Source organism: Papio anubis, chromosome 1, assembly GCF_008728515.1.
Source record: "Papio anubis isolate 15944 chromosome 1, Panubis1.0, whole genome shotgun sequence".
NCBI lineage: Eukaryota > Metazoa > Chordata > Mammalia > Primates > Cercopithecidae > Papio > Papio anubis.
In genome coordinates, this window is record NC_044976.1 from 73064536 (window position 1) to 73087628 (window position 23093).

At 38.1% G+C, this 23093-nt stretch overlaps 1 protein-coding gene across 6 annotated transcripts in view; it reads right to left on the minus strand.

The window, feature by feature from the left end:
- Positions 1-2209: 2209 nt before the first annotated feature.
- CRYZ (crystallin zeta) overlaps positions 2210-23093 on the minus strand; it is a 28771-nt gene continuing 7887 nt past the window's right edge. For 5 of the 6 annotated variants that reach the window (XM_003892073.3, XM_009211036.3, XM_009211043.4 and 2 more), the window contains 8 exons: positions 22694-22817; positions 21094-21246; positions 17184-17347; positions 12196-12247; positions 7684-7833; positions 4728-4829; positions 4515-4610; positions 2210-4078 (listed from right to left, as the gene is read on the minus strand). In XM_003892073.3, coding sequence (XP_003892122.1) covers positions 3917-4078; positions 4515-4610; positions 4728-4829; positions 7684-7833; positions 12196-12247; positions 17184-17347; positions 21094-21246; positions 22694-22804 — 990 coding nt within the window. In that variant the 5' untranslated portion in view covers positions 22805-22817 and the 3' untranslated portion in view covers positions 2210-3916. The remainder of the gene's footprint in view (positions 4079-4514; positions 4611-4727; positions 4830-7683; positions 7834-12195; positions 12248-17183; positions 17348-21093; positions 21247-22693; positions 22818-23093) is intronic. The other variant, XM_009211063.4, reaches the window with a different exon arrangement.

Genomic DNA, 23093 nt, shown 5'->3' on the forward strand with positions numbered 1-23093 from the left:
CTAAGTAATACATGACCATTAGCTCATTTAATTCTTACAATTCTGACCTCCCTTTCTTCCCATGTTACGTATGAGAAAACTGAAGCTCCAAATAATTAATTTGCCTAGGATTCCATAGCTGGTCAATAATAGTGCTAGGCTTTAAATCCAGTTTCTTTGCCTTCATAACCCATGCTCTCGACAACTATACCAGAGCTATACCTGTGGCCTTCCTCCCTGCCCATAAGAGAGCTCAGTTTCTTCCAGATCAATATCTGGAGTGAGCTAGCCTCTTCAATACTCTGTGTCAATTCCAGGGCCTGCTGGACTAAGGCATGGGCATCTTCTGCTCCAATTTCTACATTATCTGGCTTTGCTCGAGTCAGACAAATGTTGTCTGCACAAGTCTTGTATTTCTCCAGCAATTCCACTCTCCATCCATTTGCAAGATTTTCTCTGTGGTGACATCTGAGGGTGCCGTCCGTCTTCCTCCTTAATCTATAGCTGTACTGAAAACTTAAACCTGTAGACTCTAAAATGCATGTGAAAGCAAGGAGCTGAAGGATACTGTGGGGTGGACCTAGACCTCAACTCTAGCTAGTTCAGATGATTTCTGGTTTAAAAAAAAAAGTGGTGGGGGGCGGGGGGGCTTGGTTTTTCAAGCAGTGTACCTCCTGTGTCCCAAGTTAGAGGCAGTGATTGACTTGTGGCTTTTTCCTGCCTACTCTGTAGATAATTTGGTTCACCGAATCAAATGATTGACACTGATGTCAGAAATTCCCAGTGGATTTTGGCACATGGTTTACTCTTCACTGTCTTGTTTTATGGGTATTTTTACGTGAAGTTGGGAATGAATAAATCAGGGACTGCTACCTGTAGTTATATTTAGCACATTTAATGAACATCCGTATCACATAACTTTGGGATCAGTATTAGACTCACTTTTAACGACATACATGGACTGTCTCTATGTATGACTTAGGGGTCAACACAGACCAAAGTGAAGTTACGTTTCTTTCTATAACATTTCCTAGGCCTTGTCCTTGGATGTAGGAAGTTTCCACAGTATGAGCCCTATGAATTAGCAAAATTGTCATATGACAATTTTTAAATGACTTCTTAACGCACTGTACTAAAAAAATGAAAGCATTAGAAATGATGGAGCATTGAGCTGAGGTGTTTTTCTGTTTGCGAGATACAGTCGAGGAGGTGGAAAGAGGTAGGTCAAAGTGACCTGACAGGTTTTGCTGTTCTTGGAAATTGTGTAGAAAAAGAAAGCTCTTTATACTACAAATTGGGGAAGCCCCTTGGCACACATATAATTTCTTGCCTCAACAGGCTGAGTTAAGGGCATTATAAAATGCTAGTTTTTTTGTTTTTGTTTTCCTTTCAGAAGCATCCTATTTTTTACCTCTATGGTTAAAGCTACTGTGGAGGGAGACAGCTAACATCAAATGTATTAAAGGTGTGATTGCAAATCCCAAGCTACACTAAGAGCCCAACCCTTGTGATGGTTAGTTCTGTGTCAACATAGTCATCATGTCCTACTTATGTGTTTATACAAAATTTTCAGTTGACTTTAAGGAGATGTCCCTCAATAATGCAGGTGGGCCTCATCCAATCAGTTGAAAGCCTTAAGAATAAAAACTATTTCCCAGAGAAAGAATTCTGCAAGACTGCAACAATAGAAACTAGTTGTATTTCTAGCCTGCTGGCCTGCCCTACAGATTTTAACTTGCCAGTACCCATAATTGCATGAGCAAATTCTTTCAAACACATCTCATTGTATTTTGATTGCTTGTCTGGAGAACCCTGTATGACACCTGTTATATTCTAAAATGTTTTACTTGGGTCTCATCCTTACTCAACTATAAGCTCAAGGATATGGACTCTGTCTTATACATCTCTGTATTTTCAAAATTCAACAGGGTACTTTCTCAGACTCTAGGTACTCAATAAATACTTGTTGGACTAATGGATGCATAGAATAATCTATTAGAGAAGCCAGAGGTACAGTGAGCAAGGAAAGCCAAAGGCCTGGAAATTTAAATGTATGATTTTATATCGACAGCCTACAAAAAAGTCAGCTGAATTTGAATCTCCTAGTCATGTGACCTTTGGTATGTTGATTCACCTATTTGGGCTCATGGTGCTGACCAATTTCGTCTCTAAAACATTATATGACTAGGTCACAGAAGTCAAAGCAACCAAGAACAGACATTCAAAAGACTGAGTTAAACAATGTTTGTTTATTATACAGGTTATTCTCTACTTTTCATCAAGAACGAGCACTGATGACTATGTAGTAGCCCTAAGGCCACAGGCACCAACCAAGTAGTGAATGCAGTTGGTTGAAAGTTGGAACAAGACTAAAACCATAGAGATTTATGCAGAGAGCATACCTAGTGCTACATATTCATAAAAATGGTAGTTAATGCATACAGTTTGGCTAGTTTTGCCTTCAAAATTAACTAAACTGTATCGATGTATTTTGAAGTATTAAGTCATCTGTATGCTTTAGCTCTTTCTATAGATGAGGCAAATGTACAAACAGATTAAACTGACTTTTACAGAATAATTATTCTTTTACCTTGTTGCATGGAAAGGAATCCTCCATTTTAGGATGCACATAAAATGCTAGCCTATATTGATGGCATTGCCTTAACACTTTTCTTTTTTTTTTTAACTAATTTTACAGGGCATTTAACCTATAAGAGAAACAGTGGATAAACTTGGAAAAATGCTAATAGCAAAAACATTTCAGTCATGGCACATATAGCCAGAAGCCAATGATATCCTTCAACTATAGAAATTAGCAGTATTTTCTGTTTATTACTGAAACAGGATTCCATGTTCAAGCCAGAAATTGTCATTCAACAGAACAAATCAGGTCAAAACAATCAAACACGTAATGTGACACGACAAAAGGATGTGCTCATTTGATGAAAAACAAAAATAACAAATAATCAAACTTTTATTTCCTTGAATACAATATTGATGGCAAGATTGCTAAGAGGTCATCCCTGTATTTAGTTTAGATAAAGGCTTCCAGCATAGAACACTGTTAAGAAGTAACTGTCAGGAGCTATGCAGAAGTGATGAGAGGCAAATACTATAAAAACTGGAAAAGCAGGTTTTGATTTTCTATAGATTTTATTACATATTATTGAGACAAATGAAGATAATTCTTTGTTTATCAAATTTGTGAGCTTAATTATTTCAGCAAAATATATGACCCTCACCAGACAAACAGATAACTCTAAATTTACTCTGAAAATCTAATCAACTGAGAAGTATTACCTATTTGGAGACTATGCAGTATATCAAAGATAAAGCTCGTATTCTCACAGAACATATGGGGTCATTGGCAGCCAACCAATAATGAAGTAAATATTCTAATATTTGGGAAAATACTGAGAAAACTAATAAATTATCCTGGACATTATTTATTTTTGCCTTTACAAAAGACTTACACATCCAAATGAGGTTAGTTTAGAGTAGAGGTTTTGAGTCCAGAAAATGTTCAAAGTCCAATACAGCCATGGCTAATCAGAGACTAGAGAACCTTTACAAAGGTAAGTAGGCTTGAAAACCCTTGGAAACTGAGCAGTCTTATTTCGAACTAGCATGTTTTAATCCAAGGTATGGAATTAATCAAGTATCAATTAAGAATTACTGGAATGCACCCTCATGCCAAACGATGACTAACATGCTATTTCCTACTATGATCACTCCTTGATTTGAGACAGATGGCATAAAAAAATATTGCTAGCAATACAATGAATTTTACTCTTCTGCCTCTGTTCTTTAAAGAAAATCTTATTTTTTCACATAAGAAACTCATGGAATCGAATATTAATTAAAGAAAAGATAGGGTAAGTACAACTGGGGGAAAGACAGTACCTCTGATTACACAGGAAATTCATGAAAGAATTAATCATAAGAGAAGAATCATTTTTCCAGTAGCCCCACTGCCATGAATGATATCTTTATGAGCCTCGGCCACCTTCTCCAATGGATATTGAGAACCTATTACAGGTTTCAACCAGCCAATTTCCATTCCAGCTTGAAGGGCTGCTGCATATTGCTGAAATTCCTCCTAAGAAAAAGGAAAAATAAATTTCTTTTTGTAGTGAACCATGATTTAATTTTCAGAAGCATTAAAAAAACTTCAGAATCTAAGTGTTATACCATAGTCTCTTACAAATGTGTGACTTTTGTCAACTTGCCCATAACAATAGAAAAAGTAGTTCTCTACATGATAACCATAAATCCTATCTGCCCGAGACAGTGTTAGTGTACAAAATACCTATTGTCCTGAAATAATTACTAGTATCACATTTCTATCTCAAAAGGTATGCTTACTTGGATATAGATTATATTGTCACCCTAGCTGTCCTTCTGGTGACAAATCCTTACCAACTCCCTCTAGTCATATAACTAAGTTTAACATCTACTCAAACTTTCTGTTTGCCTGAATAGGCAAACTGTACCAATGTTTAAGTTATCAAAATCAGAAGTACTTCTTTTCCTACCTTGGTTGAGGAAAAGAGAGTAACTCCAATTATACTCGACTCCTTTGCCATGGTGTCCCGTGGGTTTATTTCAATAGTACCTCTGTTGCCAACAACCTAATATGAAAAACGGCAAGTCTACAGTTAAAGATTACTGCAAAATAGTGTTAAATTGTGGTAAAACATTAAAATGGTAAAAAAAAAAAAAAGAAAAAAAAGAAAAGGAATACTTACTATCACTCGTCCTCCATGTGACAGAAGACTCAAGTCTTTACTAAGATTTACATTAGCTAACATTTCAATAATTACATCAATTCCTTTCTCACCAACATATTTCTATATAATAAAAGAGAAATGTAGAGTAAGATAGCAAGTGAAAAACTGTAAAATAGCTACTATCTATAAAGATATTATAAAAATATGTTTCAAATGACATATAAATGCTACATCTTTGAAACTAATAATGCAAAATTTTAAATAATCTAATTATATAATTATGATGTAATTCCAAGGTACCAGCCAGAACATCTAAAATGCTAAAGATTTGTACTAAATACATTGTTGTAATGAAATAAAATTTGCCTGGAATTTTCAGGTGCTAGACTCAACTTGAGTATAAAATACTTTTCCTTAGCTGAAAATTTTCTATCTTTAAAATAAAATTTCATAAAGAAACAACAAATCAAAAGTCCCAAAGCCCTAGGGGGCTCCCATTTTTATTAATAAACAAAAAGCAAAAGAAAATATCATTAGCTGTTTGGTTTTTCATGATTTTTGTTGTTTTAGTGCATCTGGTTTTGTTCTAAATGGTTTATAATCTGTTTAACGCACTAATTCTTTTGGGCTCTTGGATGATGGATGCTGGCTCTTAGAAAAAGCTACACACATCTACATTATATTCATTTTATATTAACACACACACACAAATGAATCCTTGTGCCAGGGATTACACTAGGTACTAGGGATGCAAAGACAAACAAAGGGAGCTCAAAACAAAACTAGTGAGAAAGACAGGAAATACTACAGTCATAGCTATAATGCAATGGGCTAAGTAACACATTAGCAGAAATAAATCATACAATACAGAGAAAAAAGGTTAAGGTTTGATTGCCTGCCACGATCAGAGAAAGTTCCACAGAGACGATGAACTTGGCCCTGAGGGATGAATAGGAGTTTCCTAAGCCAAAAGAAAGGAAGATGAGTAAGGGGAAGTTAGATCTGAGGCTGAGTCAGTCTGGACCAAAGAAACAGAAAAGCAAAGATGGAGGGGACTGAGACCACAGGACTGAAATACAAGCGGAGCTGAAGTACATAATCAGGTAAGGGGGAGTGGCAGGAAGAGGAAGAGGTAGGAGAGAGGAGACTGTAAGTTGGGACAGATAGTGAAAATACAGTGAATGCCATGTTAAAGGATTTGAATTGTGTTTTTGTTGTTGTTTTCTACAGGTGTTTATTATTGCACGTGCAAGTACACTAGGGAACAGAGAGACAAAACTCCTGTCCTCATAAAGCTTCCATTTTAGTTGTTTCTGTAGTTTTTTTATTAGCTCAGTTATGAATAACAGTCTAGGCTGGAGAAACTGAGGCCTAAACTAAGTTATGGTGGTGAGTGGAATAGAGATAAGGAAATACATTTGAAAGGCATGTCAGAGAAGAAACTGATAAAATGAGGTGACCAACTTGCTGGGTGGGAGGGAAAATGATAATTAAAAGACAGGAAAAACAAATAAAATGAAGGTTTCTCTCTTGGGGGACCAGATGAGTAGCAATGTCTAGCGGGTTGATGGCATGAAGGAAGTCAACTCACGCCAAAGACAGTTTTGGAAATCAACAGCATATGGGTATTAAGGGAGCCACAAGAGTATATGAGACTCATCAGGATGAAAGTCTAGCACCAGGGAAGATGTGAGACCAAGCAAAAACAACCTAAGGAATATGAATATTAAATAACATGAAGTGGGGGAGACTGAAAGTGAAAAGTCAGGAAAGAAAGAAGAGAACCAGTTTCAAAGAAATGTGGTCAGGGTCATATGCTCCTGAAAAATCAAACAAGATGAGGACTGAAAGAAGACCAGCAGACTGTTAATTAGGAGCTTCTCAGTGACTTCTGAGAAGCAGTATAAATACTTGGGCTATAAGCAAAATTGCAGTGAGAAGTGATGGATGGTAAGGAAGTAAAACCAAAAAATACTACTTTTTCAAGAAGTTTTGTGGGAAAGAGGAGGTGAGAGAAGGGGGTGAGATAAAGGTTAAGAGAATGTTTTTGAGAATGGGAGAGACTTAAGCAGAAAGAGTCAGTTGAAGCTCCCAAGACCTCATGATCTTAAAATTAGATTATTGCTAAACAAAAACCATACTCTTAAAATAACAGGCAATTTTTCATCTTTGTGAATATTCTTAGATAATGGCATCAGCAGTGAGTGCTAGATCTTAGGTTTCCCAGACGTATAACAAAGGAGTGCTTTTGCTGGGCTTTTTGGTAAGATGATTGCCAAAAAAGTAATAAATTCTCACTCCTATTTTTTCCTTCATTTGTAATGATCTAGTTTACACAGTACTCAATATTTGGGAAATTCTAATCTCCCTAACATGAGGAAGTGGTTGAGGATTAGCAAAGCAATAAGTGTTTAGCAAACTGCTACTATAGTACAAGTGAAGAACTTCAGAATCTGCTTGAATTCTGTTAAATGCAGCAACTAACTAAATGCCACCTCACCATTTTGGATGCAGTAGTGATTATTCCTCCAAAACATCCAGCTAACAAATGAACTTCATTCCCTGGGCCACACAGATCCGGTTTGTAATCTATGGATATCTCACCTTCCATGGAGAATTCACGTCAGTTGAAATTGTATTAAGAATACCTCACAGCTGCAAATACAAAGCTGCAGCTTTACTTAAAAAGTTATTTGCATTAAAAAAATCAATTTTTATAGCTATAAGATTCTAGAGAAGCTATATTCTACTTAATACACATAAACAATACAAAAATCATAGTGAAGGTTTAAAACTTAGACATCTCTGTTTTTTAAATAAATTAAAGTTTTAAAACACGCATAAAAATTCATCTAGGCACTGAAAAACGGAAGCAAACAGCTTTAAAGGAGTAGTTGGTTAAAAACGTATTAAAAAACCACGTAAGTCTCCAAGGAACAAAGTTTGACATTTGTAAAATGGTGGAAAATTTTACCTTAATTTTATCAATATAATTCACTTCTCTGTGATTGAACACTTCATGGGCTCCATTTTGCAAAACAATCTTTTGTCCTTCCTCAGTACCAGCAGTGCCCAAAACCTTTAAGCCATAAGCTCTAGCAATCTGGCATGCTGCTAATCCAACCTGAAAAACAAATACAACCCAAGAGTTACATATTCTCTGCATTCCTGCAAACACTTAAATACATACAAGGAACTTAAGATTCCTATGGGACCCACCCTAACTTTAAGGAACTTAAGAGTGTAAATGAAGAAATAAGAAAAATAGCTAACTTTAATTGAGCATTTAAAATATTCCAGGAACCATACTAAATAATTTCTACATATTGCTTTATTTTATTCTCACAATGACCCTATAAAGTAGATACTATTATTGTCCCTATTTTACAGATAAGAAAGTTAAAGCTTCAAATTATAAGTAATTTGGCCAAGTCACATGTAGAGATGGAAACAGGAGGAGCTAGACCAGTCTCACTGCAGAACTTGAGTTTTTAACCACTGCATCAATATGTTTGCAGGGTTTAAAGATGATCAGAACATGCTCTCTGACTTTTTTGTGTATACGAAATTCTAAATAACAAATGTAAGGCTTCTAACATTTAAGTAGAAGAGACAGGTATACGGGCAAATTAACTAATTCATCCATTCCGTGAATGTTTATAGAGTGTTTACGATGTGCTAGACATGGTACTTAACGTAAGAAAGAAATTTACATTCTAAGGGTGGAGGAAGATAATCGTCATATGAACAAATTGAATGAATAAAATAAATTCAGGAAATAAAAGCGCTAAGAAAAAATAAGACTGGCTGTTGGGTTAGAGGGATAGGAATAGGGGCTATTTAGGTCATCAAGAAGGGTCACTGAAAAAATGAGACCTGAAAAAAGTGAGGAACAAGCCACAAGAACATCCGATCGGCCATGTGGAGGATGCCGTGGGCAGAGTGAATGGCCACGGCTAACCTGGGGAGGTGGGAATGCAGTTGGGATCAAAGAACAGAAAGAGGGGCAGTGTGGTTCAGGGAGGGGCATGTGCGAAAGGGTCGAAGATGAGGCCAGAAATGCCGAGTCACATAGGATCTGAGGGGTGAAGGCAGAGGCTTCTGAGTATATTAAAAACTATGCAGAACCACTGGAGAGCTTAAGCCAGGAAATGATCTGGTTGACTCAGGCTTTAAAAAGGTTGCTCCAATTATATGCGAGGCACAACGAAGGTGGCGAGAAAAATGGGAGGAGGAAGATCAGTTTGTAGCTGTTAGAGCAGTCTAGATAAGAGATGAAGCTGGCTTGAACAAAGGTGGTGGCACTGGAAAAAATAAACAAATTCAGATATAGTTTAGAAGTAAGCTAATGCGACTTCCTCACAGATTGAATGCGGGAGATGAGGAAAAGAGAAAAATACAGGATGTCTCCTATGTCTTTGGCCAGATTAACTGAGTAGAGTAACTGAGAAGGAGACTGGAGAGCACTAAGTTTGTGAAAATCTCCAGATTTCACTTTGCCAAGTGTAGTGGTGCATGCCTGTAATCCCAGCTATGTGGGAGGCAAAGGTGGGAGGACTACTTGGGCCCAGGACTTTGAGGAGTTTGAGGTTGCAGTGATCCTGCACTGCACTGTACTGCAGCCTGGGCAACGGAACAAGACTCTGTCTCTAAAAAATAAAAATAAAAGAACCACTTGGAACATGTTGAGCTGTACAGTGCTCATCTACTTAAAGGTGAAGATGTTCAGCAATCACGTGAATATGAGTATGGACTCAAAAGAGTTCAGTTGGAGATATACATTAAAGATTCATTATCTTACAGATGGTATTTAAAGCCAAAGGATTAAGTGGAACATGGTGGCTCATGCCTGTAATCCCAGCACTTTGGGAGGCTGAGGTGGGTGGATCATCTGGGGTCAGGAATTCGAGACCAGCCTGGGCAACCTGGCAAAATCCCAGCCTCCCAAAGTGCTGGGATTGTAAGAAATCACTAGAATACCAGATCAATGTGCTTAGCTTAGCACAAAAGAGAAATCAAAGTAGTTTAAGAAGACAGACAAAAGAGCAATTATTTAAATAACAATACTAGGAAATATGTCTGATTAGATGACAAATGATTATACAAATAAGTGTCACATACATTTAGAACAGAGTTTCCCAAACTTGGCACTATTGACATTTTGGGCCAGATAATTATTTGCTGTGGGAGACTATCCCATGTATTGAAGAGTATCTACCCCCTAGATGCCAGAAACCCTTCCCCAAGTTGTGACAACCAAATATGTCTTCAGACATTGCCAAATGTCCCAGAGCGGAAGGAGAAAGGATGCAAAATCACCCGCTACTCATAATCAGTCATTTATAGGGAGGACCGGGTTGGGCAAGAAAAGAATTAAGATGAAAACTAATGATAGAAACAGATTAAAGTTGTAACAGATTTCCAGGCCTGAAATGGACCTTAAAGATTATATGGCACAGGGGAATAACGAGGCTGGACTCAGCCAGGTTATGGCAGGAATTTGCTTAACTGAAACAAACAAATACATAGAACTCACTGTCTGACGGAGGAGAGAAACATCCAATTAGATAAAACGCAATCCACTATCGGGTGGGCCCAACTGATTTTCTACTTTAATTTTCAAATTTAAATAGAAGACCTCTAATAAAACCATACTTTAAAAAGCTAATGTAACTACATCTCCTGATGTTCTCACTGCCAAGGGTACTCAATAGCTCTTTTAAAAAGGCACTGTTTATTCTATTCTTGTCAACAATTATACCAGCAATACTCCTTCAACAGATTATGCACCATTATGTGTCAACTATTTTTCTTCTACTTATTTTGCTAACACTAAAATAGGGCACTCCTCACCAACATATCTGGATAATAGCTGTGTTCATAAATTCCACACCATTTTAAACACACAACATAATCCCCAAGGAATTTGAATTAAATGAGGACAGAAAGTACAAACAGAAGCAAGGCAAAACCCAGTACTGTTTCCCTCTGATAGGACAGGGAGGATCAGAAGCGCTTCACACACCAGGTCACCAGCCTATCCCTGCCAGCCGAGGATTTAACAAACTCAGCCAGCTCAGCGAACAGTGTGGATTTTACCTTAAAAAAAAAAAAAAAAAAAAAAAAAAATCATGGTGAAGCAACTGGGCTTTTTACAAGAGGGTAAAGGGAATATAAAGAGATTTTCTTTAAACTCTTCTCTCCCCTTTCTACTGAAATCTTTCCCTTCTGCACAAAGCCCGATGTTAGCTCTCTGAAAGCCAGGGTAATTTAAATAAATTTATGTGTTTGACAGATCCTTTCGTTATTTAGGGTTAAATTTAATTTAACCCAAAAATAGACTCTTCAGTGAAGCTAAACAATGGGAGTTTTGGACAAGGTGTATCTGTCATATTTTCTCAAGCCCCATAAAGACAATCCTGGTGTTTTTTAATAAATTGTCTGATCTGTGAAATCCTTTAGAATTGATCTATTGGAAGTGTAGGAAGCTAGGTGTGAAACCTCGTGATTCATCTACCTAAGAAACAGAGACAAAAAGGACTGAAACTACCTGTTCTTGTTACTTTTAAAGGTAAATTCACATTTTCAAGATACCAATCATTATTCAGGGGACAACGAGCCATTTAATATGTTACTTCTTTCAATCCACTCTCCAGAATACACAGTGCTCTGTAAGGGTTAACAGCTTCCTCAAAGTAAGTATCTAGTCCCAGGCCTTTTATTTTTAAAATGCAAAATCTTATCTCCAAAATTTCCAAAGCATCCATTGATAGAGTTCATGTGGATTTCTTGTTAAATTCTAACTGGAGAGGTCTAACTTTTCGCTCTAAGCTCCTGAGAGGCAGATTGGCAGCTAGTTTCTTGAAGAGGTTTCTCACAGCCCTGTGTTGGAGGATTTCACTGAAGGGCTTATTTTAAGTTCAGAGTCCTCCTCCCCCATTCCCCCACATTAGCATTTTCAGCCATGGGTTGTGGTGTTAAGGACAGGCCTGTATACTGCACTCCATGAACGTCGTCAAAGCACAGCAGGCAAGCAGCGGAAGGGAGATAGAAAGGACTAAGAATTCACAGTGTAGCTTTACCGTGCTGTCTGGGGCAACATAGGTAAGCTTTAATGAGCCTTAGTGTCCTTATCTAAGGGAATATGGAATTAATATCGACCTTAAAGAGCTGTTTAAAATTCTAAATAAATATTTTTATATGCTACTTGAAGGCAAAAACAAGGCCAGTTTATCTTAGTCCACACCCACTACAGGTGGGAAATCTAACATATTTTTGAAGGGGTGCTCTGTTGGGTTTATTAACCAAGAAATGCTAAACTAATGACTAAATATCACCTTCAGAAGACCAAAATCAAAAAAGTTTTACTACATTAAAAAAAAAGCATCTTTGACTATATTTATGAATCTGACTTTTAAAAATGACCAAAGGAACTATAATGAAATAAACTCAAGCTTGTTTCAAAATATACTAAAAAAATACTTACTCCTCCACTCGCCCCATGAACCAGAACACTTTCTCCAGCTTTCACACGGGCACTGCAAAAGAAAGTATAAGTTACATCATCTTATATTTTGAAGCTAATTAATCTTAGGTGTTTTCATCATCATAAGGAATTTCTACCCTTAGTCTGGCTAACACTAACACAAAGAGCAAATGCAACCTGATATACAGCCCCAAATATTCCCTAAGCTTCACAGAATAAACAAAGCCTTCAATTTATTTATTCCTTTAACAAGTATTTATTGGGAGTCTTTTATGTTCCAGGCACTATGCTACTGGACACTGGGATCACTATGCGGCGCTACTTCTGAGTAGCTACAGTCCTTGTAGATCATGAAGTGAAACTGCTGAGCCTGGAGGATCTGGAATCTCTCATTCCCATATATCCCCACAGAAAGGGCCTCAAAGCAGGTTTATTATAGCCCAGTCTTTATTCTGTGGTCTAGAGTAATGTCCAAGTAAACATAGTAGCTATTTTTTTTGCCCGAGGAAAGAAAGTATTTTTTTCTTCTCCATGTCTCCGAACATCAGGTTGCACCAGCCTTGTACTCTCACTTCAGAGAGCAAAGCTGAGTCAGCAAAGGTCAGAGAGTAGGAAATGCAATAAATCCTATCACAAAGATTCCCATGTCATCCCCTAAAATGTCCAGATTCTCTGGTGAAATGGCATTTTCTTTTTACTTCTGGTTCACATGACTACTTTTCTAGTATATACTGAAAAGAAGGGACATGCAGCAAGGCATGAGGGGATGCCTCACTATTCCAGATGGACAGTGCCAATGTCACAAGCCAGCAGATGCTGTGGGATCCAGATCTGACTCTTAGGAAGGATCTCTTACTTCCTTGAACAATGTGGGGTGGCCACACTGTAGAGACATTATGGAACATTATGCTCCATCTGGGAAAGAGAACACAGTAACCAGAGTCCTGCTCCCAGCTGTGCACCAACAACTGAGAAGTGGCAACAATGAGCAATAAGAGAAGCTTTCTCCCACATTCTTGCTTGGAGCTAAAGAGACTGAGGACAATATGTTAAAGTAAAACATAAACATAAGGGGATAGGATCACTAGTGTTAAACTATGGGATATGAAATACTTCCAATGAAATTTTTCAAAAATTCTTGTAAGATGTCCCTCAAACACTAAAGACACATTCTCATAAAAATCTCTAGGCCTGGGGTGAGGGGAGAAAAAGCAGGCAAATCCTTTCCTGAATCCTTGTGCAGAGTCGCTGTGACAGTTAATTTTATGTGTCAACTTGACTGGGCCAAGGAACCCGATATTTGTTCCAACATTACTCTGGATGTTTCTGTAACAGTGTTTTTTTTGTTTTGTTTTGTTTTTTTAAATGAGATTAACACTGAAATAGCTGGATTTTGAGTAAAGCAGACGACACTCTAGAATGTGGGTGGGCCTCATCCTATCAGCTGAAGGCTTTTGTTCTCAGAGACTGACCTCTGATGAGCAAGAGTAAATTCAGCCAGCAAACTTTCTAGGGATTTAAACTGCACCTCTTCCTTGTGTCTCCAGCCTGCTGGCCCACTGCAACAGATTTTAGACTCACCAGTCCTCCACAATTTCATGGGCTAACTCTTTAAAATGAATCAATCTGTGTGCGTGCGCACGTGTGTGTGTGTGTGTGTCTGTGTGTCTGTGTGTGTACACAGTGACTGACTCTTCAGGAATTTATACAGAGATAAATGATAGATTAGATAGATCAAATAGATAGACGACTGACTGATAGACAGGCAGACAAAGAGACACACATCCTGTTATTTTGCTTCTCTGGAGGACCCCGACTAATACAGTCATCTTCCCTGGCGCTCACAGCACTCAGCCTGGCCTTCCATGCTGCTGTTCCCTACCATCTTCTAGTCACTGAAGACTAAGACCTGGCACATAGCCTTTCTCTTCCACCCCAAATCCAGCTCCAATCAAGGAGATTCAGCATTCCCCAGAAAATCAAGCACCACAGTTCCTGAATTTTCCTCTACTTATAGCCACTGTCTCCCAGGGCTATAACTATCAGCAATCATTCCCCCTGAGAAGTATCAGATGCCAATAACCAGGATTATGACACTAATCTATCCTAATTCTGAAAACCCATATTCTCTCAAAATCTTTCTTCAACTATGCAGAGATTACTGACTCTCAACAGCTCCATTTCTGCCCGCTTGCTGCTCCTGGCCTTCCTTCCATCCCTCCTCAGCTTGGATTCCATAGTAGATTGCCCAACCTCCTCTCCCCGCAGTCCCCTGTGCTCTCATTTCCTTTGCACCATTCTATTTTGCCACCAATATTCCAGCCCTGGATTAATGTTCAAATCTAGCTTCCTTGATACTTTATCCAAATGACTAAGTATTATAGAAAAAAAAAAAAAAATCACATGACCATGCATTTTGGTGCCACTTCAGCTCTGATTGTTAAAATATCACTTTTTGCCTCCTACTTAATTGTGAAAAGTGAGGCAATGACATACAAGTACCTTCAACACTCCACCTCCCTACCCATAAATATTTCCATAATTATATCATCTTTACCCCTTCTAGGTTCTACGGATAAGCTGTCCTTTCCATACTGGAAGCCAGTCTGTCTACCTATGTCCTAAGTCCTTTCCATCTTATGTTATGCAGATTTTGTTCGATCTGTAAATATGTTCAAGTCTTCCCTATCCTTAAAAAAAAAGTCCCTTTTTCCCACATACTCTCCTCAGGTAACCTTCTACTCTCTCTTCCTTGTCTCCCCGATTTTTAAAAGAATAGACGTCACTCAAGGAATTGATTTCCTCTTCCTTTCTCAATCCACTCAATCAAGCTCTTCCCACCATTCTATTGAAAAGGAACTGACTAATGTCACCAATGACCTCTTAATTGCTGGGCCCAACTGTTATTTGCTTCTGAACAGACCTCTGTGTTGCATTTGACAGCTGGCCTCCCTCCTTAGTAGCACTATCAATTGCCACTCCTAAAGCTGCCAGCAGTGATTGTGAACTTACCCTGTGTGAGCCCTGTACTAAGAACTTTATACACATTACCTCCAAATAATTCTTACCACACCCTAGCAGGTAGGTGCTGTTATTATCTATGTTTCTCAAACCAGTAAACTGCACCTGAGATGTTTAAGTAACTTAACCAAGGTCATACAACTAGCACTATGTGAAGACATTAACCCAGGCCTTTCTGTCTTCAAAGCCCATGCATTCACTGGATGCTTAAGGGATACCATGACCTCTAGATTCTGCCGGCCATGGAATCCTTTCAGTCTCTTACGAGTCTATCCTTTTTCTCTGACTACATTCTTAAATGGTGATGTTCACGAGGGTTTTATTCTCACTCCACTGTTCTCACTCCCTGAGGGATTTCAACCACTTTTCATCTTGTCAATTCTTACCTACATGCTGCTATCCCCAAATTTTTATCTCCAGTCTTCAAGCTTCTGACTTTTTTATCCAATAGGCTACTGAACCTCTCCATTAGGATGTGTCTCTCATAATTTCAAATCCAAACCTGAATACAGCTTCCCTCTGAAACTTTCTCCTTTTCTTTGTCACAGTTAAACATGAACCAAGCCAGAAAGCTAGACTACTCTTAAGCTCTTCCTCATTCTCTACCTGCAAATAATCACCAAATACCCCTGATTTTACCCCCACTAAATAGTTATTCTTTCCTCTCTACTTACTTCTTCTACCAGAACCCTTGCTCTGACCCATAAGGATTTTGTCTAGTGGAGACTCCTATAAGACACTCCTATCTCTCTCTCCATTCCTATCCTCAAATTCATCCTACACACAGCAGATAAGTGATCTCAATCAAACACAAATATCACAATGGTAGTCTCCTGAATAAAGCATTTCATTACTTCCAGTCCTTTACAGTGCAATAGATGAGCTCTATAATCTGTCTTTTACAATCTGAATTCTATCTATTTGATGACAGCTAACATTTATTGAAAGATTACTCTGTTCCAACTTTATTCTTCACTACTCTTTCTCTTGAAATTTCCTCTCTAACAAAATCAAGTTGCTATAGCTGTTCCCACACACCACACTGTTTTTCCCCATACTATCCCCAATGTCTAGAATGTCCTCTCTCCTTCTAGTTACCATTCCTCAGGTGAATTCCCTCTGATGCTTTTCAAATACTTAGTAGACAGGATTAAAATATAGATTCTCAGGCACCAGCTATGGAAACTGACCAGAGGGTCTGGGGTAGGGCCCTATAGTGTACTATTAAATTGCTGCCTGGATGATTCTAATGGATAACAAGATTCTTGAACCATGGCTTTAAAACAGTAAGTTAAAATAATAAGTCTTTTTTTTCTTTTTATTTTGAGACGGAGTCTCGCTCTGTTGTCCAGGCTGGCATGCAGCGGCGCGATCTCAGCTCACTGCAAGCTCCACCTCCTGGGTTCACGCCATTCTCCTGCCTCAGCCTCCTGAGTACCTGGGACTACAGGCACCTGCCACCACGCCCGGCTAATTTTTTGTATTTTTAGTAGAGATGGGGTTTCATCATGTTAGCCAAGATGGTCTTGATCTCCTGACCTGGTGATCCGCCCGTCTCAGCCTCCCAAAGTTTTGGGATTACAGGCGTTAGCCACCGTGAAAATAATAAGTCTTACACCTTGCCAGGAAGCCCTACCTCATCACCACAGGCACATGCCTTCTGAGCCTATATATCCCTATGTACATTTCTACCACTGTACTTTCCACATTATATATAAATATGATCATTCTAATGTCATTTCCCTTACTAGACTATGAGCATCTTGAACACAGTGTTCGCTCTTTTTTGTATCCCCAGTGATTAGTACAATTTCCCAAATTCACAGTTTCCATTATATAAATGTTTAATGGTAAGTAAATGGTAACCAAAAATAATGAACAGATGGATGGACAGACAACTAGAAGGGAGGCAGTTAACACTGCCCTCATTTGGCATTGGCCATAAAATTGACAAAGTGTGTTATTACCTGTGGATCAGAGCTCTACAGGCAGTAAAATATGGGATACCGATGGCAGCTCCTTGTTTAAAGTCCAGTTTTTCAGGTAGTTTGTAAACAGTGTGGTCTGCTGCAAGAGCGTACTCTGCATAGCCTCCAGAGATTGTGCTGCTAGTGAAAACTCTGTCACCCTTCTAGGGGAAGAGACAAATGAATACATGCATTTGTATTCTAAAAATATTACATCAAAATAGGTATAATCCTTTATAATAAGAAATAAGTGAGTACTTATCTATTGTTCTCTATATCTAGGGTCTCATATAAATAATTTTTGTTTTGTTGAGTTGGAGTCTTGCTCTGTCACCCAGGCTGGAGTACAATGGCATGATCTCAGCTCATTGCAACCTTTGCCTCGCAGGTTCAAGCAATTCTCCTGCCTCAGCCTCCCAAGTAGCTAGGATTACAGGCACGCACCACCACGCCCAGCTAATTTTTGTATTTTTAGTAGAGACGGGGTTTTACCATCTTGGTCAGGCTGGTCTTGAACTCCTGACCTCGTGATCTGCCCACCTTGGCCTCCCAAAGTGCTGGGATTACAGGTGTGAGCTACCATGCCCAGGCATAAATCATTTTAAAATACTGAACATTTAAAAATATTTAATAATGGGAACCGATGGGAAGAAAATCTAAGGAAAACAGAAAAAAACATAAGGAAGGATAAACTTCCTTGAATGGCATCATGATGATGCTGATGGCTCAGTCCATGAAGAGCTTGCTATGTCAGGCACTGCATTAAGTGTCTCTGGAGTGTTACCTAATTTCATCTTCACAACGGCCAGTGAGGTGGGCATGTTTATTATCTCTTATTGTAGAGCAATCCCCACTACACAGATGAGGAAATTGAGGAACAAAGAAGTTCAATAATTTCCTCAGATCAAGCAGCTAGCAAATAGCAGTCAACATAAACTGTTATTTTTGCCCAAAATGCTAGGGAGAAGAAACAAATAAAATCTGAAGTTTCTTCCACATACCAAACACCTCCTCTAAATCCCATCCATGAGTTTCCTCACCCCTGCATTGCCACTATGTCTCATGCAAACACCCAAAGGCAGAAAACCATACTAGGACCCTGACAGCATGATGACCCAGGACAGCCTTCTTCTTGACACGGCACCAGAAACACAGTAAAGTCTCGACAAATGTCTGTTGGACCTCACTATTAAAAGCAGATGCAGGACTCAGGGAGAAGTAATGTCCCAGCCAGGCATTCTTGGTCCAGTATGTAATTCGCACGTTAGGGAAAATTGGACTGCCCACTGTAACCACCTGCCTTAACTCCTCCTTCTTAAAAAAAAGTAAATATTCCTTAGAAGAGGCAAATTATTAAGGCAATGATTGCTCAGTATACTTTAACAGAAATCTGAAAATGTAGAAATGCTATCTGATAGGATAAAGACAAAAAAGGTTCAAAAGCCATCCAAGAATCAAGGACAAGTACCACCACTTAATATGGTTGCCTAGAAATGTCAAATATGATGAAGATTAATCCTGTTTTTACAGCTAAAAAACATGTTGAATTGATTTCAATATAATTCAAACATTTACTGCGAATATACTATATAGAAAGCATCATTTCAAGTTATGTGAGGGACATCAATACCACTGTCCCTAATGTCAAGCATCCTAGACTCTAGGGGGAGAGAAAAGCAAAGGATAGAAATAATTATAAAAAGCAAGGCAAACATGATTAGCCACTGAGGATAGGTAAAAGAAAAAGAAAGAAATTACTTCTAAGTAGAGGAAATTAGGAATAGCTTCATTGAGAAGCTAATAATTGAGGTAAATCTTGAAGAACAGGACAAGATTTTGAAAACTAGAATGGGGAAGAGTCATTACGGGTGAAGGAAACAAAGTTGGCAAAATGATAGGGACAGGAATAAATGCCAAGAAATTAGCAGCATTTATTACCAATGAGTAAGCAGACTAACGTGTGGTATGTAACTGTTTCAGGAGATAAAATGAAAAGAAACTGAAGCTAAAGTGTAAAATCCTTTGAATCCATGTTTTTAAGTTTCAATTAAATTTTGTCCATTAGAAGAACCAATATGAACAAAAACACAGAGATGAGAGAGCATGGGATGTGCAGGGAAGGACAAACAGTTCATTACTGAAGAATAAACTACACTGTGAAGAGGAGTGGGAGGTAAGACTGGAAAAATAGATGGGAGAGAGCATGGAACAGTCTTATTTCATAACAATAAGGAATTTTAAGAGTCTTCCTGAAGTCTACAAGACATGGATGCAAGAATGAAAACAGAGGTGTATAACAATCATAATTAAATTTTATAAAATGATTCATTCTAGATTAAGGATGAATTCCAGGGAAAAGAGAAAGTTATGTAGCCATTATAGAAATCCAGGTCAGGGGTGTAGTTAAGTAGGTAAGATAGCCTGAACTAAACTACTGGCAGTGGAAATGGAAAGGAGAGAGAAAACAGTTCTAGTAAGGGAAAGCGAGGAGTAATCCTCAAATCCCAGAAGTCACCAGGACAGTCACACAAGAGAGGCACTATCTGCAGTGAGAAAAGATAAGCTAGTTTTAGACACGTTTTGTACGAGATTTCTGGAGGCTGACCATGTGAGTCCAGTGTCTCCAACAGAACTCTCTGCAGTGATGGAAATGTTCACATCTGTACTGTCCAGCAGGGCAGCCACTGGACACAGGAGGCTATTAAGCATTTGAAATGTTGCTAGAGTGACTCAGGAACTGAATTTTCAATATGAATTTAAGTTGAATTTTAAATTGCCACATGTGGCTAGTGGCTACCGTTTTGGATAGCACAGATCCGGAGTTCAGCAGAAAATTCTATGCTAAAGATGTAACATGTGATAACGGCAACAAAGAGAGTGTATGAGATTGCGAAAAAGGTAAAGAATATAGAAAGCAGAGGTCTAAATAGAGACTGAGAGCCCTAGGCAACACCAAGATTTGAGGAATATCCAGAGAAAAAGAGAGGCCTGAAAACAGAGGCCCAGAAAGGAAGGGGAGAGGAGAACAGAAGAAAATGATGTCACAGAAGCTGCAGAAAAAGTTTTTTAAAGAAAAAGTGGCTGGGAGTGTCAAATGTCACAGAGAAGTCAAGAAAGATAATGACATAAAAGGGCCCATTAACTCCAGCAAAACAGAGGCCATTAGTGACATTAGCAAGAGTCCTTTCAGTGGAGCGATGCGGGCAGAAGCCAGGTTGCCACAGGCTGAGGAGTGGAAAGTTGTATGAATTTGCGAGTCTTCCTGTACAGGGGAACAGTAATCATCTCTGTCTCAACCTAATTTTGGTAAGGTGCTGCCAAAGTTGAGTAGGTCAAGGAATTATGAAGAAAGATGATAGGACGTGAGTCTACTATGAATATGCCTTTTGGCATATATATATATACACACACACACACACACACATATATATATATATCCTGATCATAACATTTTCAGTGACTGAGTCAGAGCTCCAAAATTGTATAGTGACCTTGCATTTTTTCATGTTTTACTTATTTTTCAAAAGAATTAACCTTATCTTATGAAGCAAAATTTATAAAAGGAATTAAAAATTATTTTAGCTTGTGTATCATCAAGAGTTGGGAAATAGTCTAACTTCCTCGTGTGCTTTCTTTCCTTACATATTTCTATTAAATCAAAAAAATCACAGTTCATTCTGTGGGGACATGAAGATACAGAAATTATCCAGCACCTATTCACAACAATGTAGTAAACAAATAAGGCCTCTGGATAAAATCTAATTTCTTTTTTGACTAGAGGAGTCCCCCAAGTGGCAGAAATTGTGTAACAGGGCCTTTTAAAGCCTTAAATAAGATGCAGTTGAAAGCTATGTTCAAATATTGTAAGGAAATAAATTAAGCCAAATAGAAATAATTAAAAATGCAATACCTTGAAAGCAGATGCATTATCTCCAACAGCTTCTATCACCCCAGCCACATCTGAGCCAGGAGTATAGGGTAAGAGTGGTTTTTTACTATAAGTACCAGAGCGTATGTATGTCTCCACAGGGTTGACACCACATGCATGGACCTTGATTAGAACCTGAAATGACAATGTATTTTAGTTCACAGAAGGAATATAGGTATTCATTTAACTTTATGCTAGGACTGTGCTGATTATGGGAGCTATCAAAATGGGAGAAAAAAGCAAAACAAGTAAGTGCTTGCCTTCAACAACCTCACATTCCAGTTTTACAAGCTAACATAAATAAGTATGACAGAATGGCTATGTACTGTATTAAAAACATTTTGGGGAAAATAGTGAAAGAAATATTTAAGGGGATATGTGGTAGAGACCTCTGCATGTTCGTCAAACCCATTTTTTCCTTTTCCTGGGTACACAGAAAGAGTGGTGCTTCTTCACCTCCCTCATGGTTATGATTAGCCAAGTGACTGAGTTCTAGCCAATGGAATGTTAGCAAAAGTGACAGCAGACACTTGCGGGCCTGACCGATTAAAACTTCCTAGCCAAGCCACACTGTGCTTTTCCTCTTCCATGGAGACCCTAGAAGACAGGGGTTGGGTGGCAGAGCCACATGAAAGAAGAAGCTGAGTCCCTAAGTCACTGTTGGAGAACAGCTACCCACCCACATTTGAGAACTTTTAAATTTAGTGTATAAGAAATAATTATCCCTGGCTGGACCATTGTAATTTTTAGGTTACAGCAATTGTAGGAGCTAATTTTACCTTAATTAACACAGAATGATTACCTCTGGTATAAAAGTAAGGGAAGGCTTTATAAAGGAAGTGGTATTTGAGTTAGGGTTTAAAATATAAGTAGAAATTAGGAATGAGAGAAAAAGGATAGTTTGGGTAAAAAAAAATAGCATGTGCAAAGGCAGAGGAATGAAAGGGAGTCTTAAGGAAACTGGACAAAATCTCATGTTGTTACAGCACTATATCTCTATATGGAGAGGGAGTCATGAGAAAAAAATTTGTAAAGATAGGTTACAGCCAAACTGCAAAAACTCTCATAGGCTTGCTAAGAAAATTAGACTTGGGAGGCATGGAGGGTGCAGTAATAAAAATACATAATTTAAAATCAAAAGTATATTATTAAAGTCATTGGAGATGATTAAACTATACACTTAAATTCTCATGAATCACACATGAAAAAGCATGAATGCAAAAGAAAATTGTTTTCCCAGCATGCAAAAAATAAAAATCATGAATGTTTGTAATAGAATAACTTATTCAAAACTCCTTATGTGTCCATTCAGAAAAATCCAATTATTGCACTACATAGATCATAGATCATTCCCTACATCAAAAATTTTCTTATAACCAAAGGTTATTCTTTTCCATATATCTACTTCACTAATTATTAGGTTTATGTTAACTTTATCAATTTCCATATGTATATGTAGTGTAAATTGCATCCTAATTCAATGTCTTTAAAAATAATTGTGACTCTGCTTCTTTTGAACACTATTTGCAAGAGACTCACACTCAGTATAATTATGGCCTCAATAAAGTAATTTTATTTCTACCTGATGGTCTTTTGGAATTGGTACTGCAATATCTGACTGCAATTTCAGGACTTCTGGTCCACCAAATTCAAAAACTCTAACAGCTCTCATCAACTTCTGTCTGGTCGCCATGGTGATCTAGATACTAAGAAAGAAAAAAATTAATGTATTGTCACATTGTATCTAAGATATCATCATGTTTTTTCCCCCCCTGGAGGGAGCAGATCAAACAATTTTTTCAAATAACAATTTAAATCATGAGCTTACCACTGATCTCATTTCATGTTTAAGGACCTTTCATCTTACAAATCCCTCAGCTACAAAGCAAAATACTTCATGATACTTACTGTAGGGATTCAGTGCCTTCAACAAAGGAATCAAATATGCAAACAAAAACATCTGGATAGACACAGCATGATAC